At 37.7% G+C, this 4,949-nt stretch overlaps 1 protein-coding gene across 2 annotated transcripts; it reads left to right on the forward strand.

The window, feature by feature from the left end:
* Nucleotides 1-1,075: 1,075 nt before the first annotated feature.
* Nucleotides 1,076-4,479, forward strand: LOC147502504 (MA3 DOMAIN-CONTAINING TRANSLATION REGULATORY FACTOR 2-like). Of its 2 annotated transcripts, XM_086607292.1 has the most exons (4): nucleotides 1,076-1,197; nucleotides 1,688-2,106; nucleotides 2,187-2,278; nucleotides 2,457-4,479. In XM_086607292.1, the coding sequence occupies exons 2-4, from the start codon at nucleotides 1,821-1,823 to the stop codon at nucleotides 4,284-4,286; spliced, it is 2,208 nt and encodes a 735-aa protein (XP_086463418.1). In that variant the 5' UTR covers nucleotides 1,076-1,197; nucleotides 1,688-1,820; the 3' UTR covers nucleotides 4,287-4,479. The 2 variants fall into 2 exon arrangements, with proteins under 2 accessions (XP_086463418.1, XP_086463419.1); XM_086607293.1 differs by lacking the exon at nucleotides 1,076-1,197 and having other exon boundaries at nucleotides 2,447-4,479.
* The last annotated feature ends 470 nt before the right edge of the window (nucleotides 4,480-4,949 follow it).

Genomic DNA, 4,949 nt, shown 5'->3' on the forward strand with positions numbered 1-4,949 from the left:
GTTTTTTTTTTGGGAAAGCTTAGGGTGTGCAGCTAGCACACCCTTGGCTCTGCCCCTCGCAACGGTCTACCCTTAACTACACGTCTACAACTAATTTAATAGAGCTCAATAGTTAAAATTAGGGTTGCATGTGCTGACGAGAATGGTTCTACGTTCAAAGTAAGGCGTGACCGAACGAGGCAATTCAAGCATACCTCTAATTAGTATTCCTTCATATACGTTTATTTTGGTGAAATTAACACTCCTTCGTTCCGCTGTAGGCCTTTTGATTACTAGACTAAAATTGGACTATCAAGTACAATAAATGTTATAGTCCATGCAGTTTGGTAATTGTCCTCCTATGGTTATTGACCTATTGAATAAAGCTATAGTAAATTTTAGAATTTGGTCCTATTTTAGACTAAAAATAATGAAGTCTATCGTGCACCTTGAGTTCAAAAGACTCGGATTGCCTAGAAGTTTATTTGAAAATTGGTATGAGCAACAATTACTCCCAAAATTATGGTAATCCATTAATTATTACGTAAAGTATCACATTTGTGGCTAACAAAGTCGGAACATTTTCTGCATGGTTTACGTGTGCATTAAAACACATCTTTAGCACTAGCGTTGAAATTCAGTTGTTTGACCAACGTGTTACCCGGGGCATTCTGTTGCATTTTGTAGAGTGATTTTTTTGCTCCCATTGGAATTTGCTCCAAGAGCTCCAAGAGAAATAGAAATCAACCAAGTGTCCACCGAAAAGGGTCAACAGTTATTAAAATTAAAATTCCATCTTAATATATGTTTTCTGATTTATCCCCAAACTTAAAAAAATTAAAGGAAAAAACCTAACCACTTATAGAATCTAGTTTTTTGTCTTAATTGTTGGAAAAAAAAAAGGGATAAAAAACTTGAAGTGCTTCTTTCAAATTAAAAAAAATAAAAAAAATCTTTAGCTAATGATGGAAAGAACTCTTATATATTTTACAATGAAATTTTTTATTATTTTTTCTATTTTTAGTAGTGGCAAATCAGAAAATTTGTTCTAAATTTGATAACTGACAATCCCTTTTTAGTGGACACGTGGTTGGTTCCCGATTCCTTGGAGCTCTTGGAGCAAATCCCGCTGGGAGCATTCCCTTCCATATTGTAACCCTGAAAAACTCCCCTTCTCTCACTTTCTCCATTTCTCTTCCATATCTGCATTCCCATCAGGTTGGTATACTCCATCCTTTCCTTTCTTGTTTAGAGTAAGTGTAGAAATAATATCTTTAATCTTTTGCATTTTTAGTTTCTTCCATGATCCAATGCTTTACTTGCACTTGTTTTTACAAGAAGTTTCTGTATGGTTGAAACAATAGCATTTTGCTTTACTCCACTTTTTCGGTTTGTTGTTTTTATCCAAGTTCATCCTACAAATTTGTAAGAGTTGTATTTTTCACCCTCTGAATGAAGAGCGCTTGTGAAACCTCACCTTCAAATTCTTTTTTTTGGAATTTAAGGTTTACAATTTTTGCCACAGTACATTTGATTGTAGTGAAAGTTGTTGCAGTAAAGTATTTCGTAAGCATTTGTTTTGTTATGTTATTTTGGATGTCAGAGATAACTTTTTAGATCATAGCAATTTGATTATTTAATTTACTCATTTTTATTTATTTGTCTGTTTTTTATTTATTTGTTTATTTTGCTTTTGTTAATAATGTAGTTTGGACATAACCGCGACTGACATTTGGAGTAAGAGCATATTTTGTGCAAGGGTGCTGGTCTCAAGGATCTTTTCATGGCAATAGCGATTTTGAATTAGTGAAGTAATAGTGATATTAGGTGTAAATTGTGTTATGGAGTATAACAAAGTATCCAAAGAGCATCCAGAACAGTTCCATTCTGCCTCAGAGAGTACCGACCAACTATCTGTTACTCCCTTGCAAATTAACACTACCCCTAGATCTCCAAAATTGCCAAAGCCGCATCATGGTAAGCATGGACCAAGCAAAGGAAGTCCCAGTAGCAAAGGTAGTCCTAGTAGCAAAGGAAGTCCTAGTAGCAAGTGGAGTCCAAGCAAGGGGAGCCCAAGGAAGAATGACAGGCACACGCATTCTGGACGAGATGGTCGTCCCAAAAAAGGTAATGCACAAGCACAACTACACGCCATAGATTGAAATGTATTGCTATTTCCATCATGTTGTAACATAATGTCGATACAGCTGGCTATGGAGGAAAAGGTACCTGGGGAGGTTTGCTTGATACAGAAGAGGACTGCATTGATCCAAATGATCCAAATTATGACAATAATGAGGTAAAACACTAGATAATTTGTGTTTGATATCTCATTTTTATGAACACTCTTTTAACCATGATGTTTTTTCTTTGATGTGCAATGCATATCGATCTGGTTGCTTAAAGTGTAGCTATTACAAAATGATACTTGTGATTGAATATTTCATGATGACTCAAATTTGTGTAGAAATTTTCAGGGTAAGCAGTTAACTGAAACAGAATCTGTTCGAGCATTTGCGGAGTATAGGAAAAAGCTTATGATAATAGTAGAGGAATATTTTGTTAATGATGATGTCCTGTCGACTGCGAATGAATTACAAGAACTTGGTATGCCAGGCTATAACTACTACTTTGTTAAGAAGCTTCTCTCTATGGCAATGGATAGGCATGACAAAGAGAAAGAAATGGCTGCTGTTCTGTTATCTTCACTTTACGCAAATGTGCTTGCCCCTCCACATGTGTATAAAGGCTTTAGCAAATTGATTGAATCAGCAGATGATTTGATTGTAGATATTCCAGACGCAGTGGATGTTCTGGCACTCTTTATAGCCCGTGCTGTTGTCGATGACATACTTCCGCCAGCATTTTTGAAAAACCAAATGGCCTCATTAGTGAAAGACTCTAAAGGGGCAGAGGTTTTATTAAGAGCAGAGAAGGGCTACTTATCTGCTCCACTTCATGCAGAGATCATTGAGCGCAAGTGGAGTGGTTGCAAAAACAAAACATATGACGATATGAAAACAAAGATTAAAAATCTGCTGATAGAGTATGTCCTGAGCGGTGATAAGAAGGAGGCTTTCAGGTGCATCAAAGATCTGAAAGTCCCTTTTTTCCACCATGAGATAGTCAAGCGGGTGCTTATAATGGCAATGGAAAACCGAGCATCTGAAGACCGACTTCTGGACTTGTTGAAGGAAGCGTCTGGGGAAGGACTTATTAATTCAAGTCAAATAACCAAGGGATTTAGTCGGCTAATTGACATGGTTGATGACTTGTCGCTTGATATCCTCAGCGCAAGGGAGCTTTTGCAGTCATTGATCTCAAAGGCAGCATCAGAGGGCTGGTTGTGTGCTTCGTCTCTGAAGTCACTTTCTTTCCAACAAGAGAGGGGGATAGAAAATGACACTATAAGGCTCTTCAAGATCCAGGTTGAAGCAACAATTCAGGAGTATTTCTTGGCCGGTGATATATTAGAGGTTGTTAGTAGTCTAGAATCAGAAAACTGTAATTCTTCTGTAGAACTAAGTGCTCTTTTTGTGAAGAAGCTGATAACTATGGCAATGGATCGTAAGAACAGGGAGAAAGAAATGGCTTCTATGTTGCTCACATCTCTTTCATTTCCCTCAGATGGTATTGTAAATGGGTTTGTCATGTTGATTGATGCTGCAGATGACACCTCTTTGGATAATCCAGCAGTTGTCGAAGATCTTGCAATGTTTTTGGCTAGAGCTGTGGTAGATGAAGTCCTCCCTCCGCAACATTTAGAGGAAATAGGTACTCGTTGCACCGGAACAGATTCAATACGAAGCAAAGTATTCCAAATGGCACGGTCATTGCTTCAACCCCGCCTTTCTAGTGAGCGGATTCTAAGATGTTGGGGTGGTGGAGGAAGCAGCAAGCCTGGATGGGCAATTGAGGATGTCAAAGACAAAATTGAGAAGTTGTTGGAGGAGTATGAATCTGGTGGAGAGGTACATGAAGCATTCCGCTGCATAAAGGAACTAGGCATGCCATTTTTCCACCATGAGGTTGTCAAGAAGGCATTGGTGACAGTCATGGAAAAGAGGAGTGGAAGGTTGTGGGATTTGTTGGGGCAGTGTTTTTCGGTCGGACTCATCACCACGAATCAGATGGCGAAAGGTTTCGGGAGAGTGGCAGACTATCTCGATGATTTGGCTTTGGATGTCCCAGATGCTGAACAACAGTTCGTTCAATATGTTAATGGGGCTAAAGATGCCGGGTGGTTGGATTCTTCGTTCTCTTCAGACAGACCAGTACATATAGGTGAAAATGGCTCTTCTTCTTGAGATCTAAGCTTGAGTCATCCTAGCTTGGCAAAGAGGAATTAGATCTCTATAGTAGTATTAGTATCCACGCGATTGTAATATTTCTCGATATGTACCTTTATAATATTGTTTCACTACTGTGCTACTTATGGACGAAATGCATGTACTACATTTGTCTTTCTTAAATCCATTCTAAACTTTGCTGCAAGAAAAACTGTCGAGGATCTTTCTCCAACTTTTAGTCGATGATTTTGTTTGTTCATATCTAAAGCCCAAAATATAGAATGGCAAATTCAATCCAATACACAGCACTAATATTCTTTAGTAATTACCAGAACACGATTTACTTCTTGTGACTTATAAAGTGTAAAGATTGGAACCAGTTTACTTAAAATTTCAACTAGACTTTTCGATTACTTCATTAGAATCCTAATAATAATGCATATATGGAAACTACCAAACTAGATTGATATACGGACATATGGTCTTTATCCGGAGACACTAATGGATGAAAAAGAAAAGCAAACTCTAAATGGAATAATAGTTACACATCTTATTGAATAGGATTGAACACAATTAACTTTGCACTTGGCATCACTGAAAATACAGCTAAGCTGTTAGGGATAATTTAGAATGATCAGGAATACGATCATGGCTTTTTGGAACAAGCCCTTTCATCCCAGG

Source organism: Coptis chinensis, chromosome 4 (genome assembly GCF_015680905.1).
Source record: "Coptis chinensis isolate HL-2020 chromosome 4, ASM1568090v1, whole genome shotgun sequence".
In the NCBI taxonomy this organism is placed as follows: Eukaryota; Viridiplantae; Streptophyta; class Magnoliopsida; order Ranunculales; family Ranunculaceae; genus Coptis; species Coptis chinensis.

Bases quoted from the DNA above. Each gene is read 5' to 3' on its own strand.
- LOC147502504 (XM_086607292.1), top strand. From the start codon at position 1,821: ATGGAGTATAACAAAGTATCCAAAGAGCATCCAGAACAGTTCCATTCT. The intron at 2,107-2,186 runs GTAATGCACAAG...ATGTCGATACAG, and splicing joins AGATGGTCGTCCCAAAAAAG to CTGGCTATGGAGGAAAAGGT. The intron at 2,279-2,456 runs GTAAAACACTAG...AGAAATTTTCAG, and splicing joins CAAATTATGACAATAATGAG to GGTAAGCAGTTAACTGAAAC.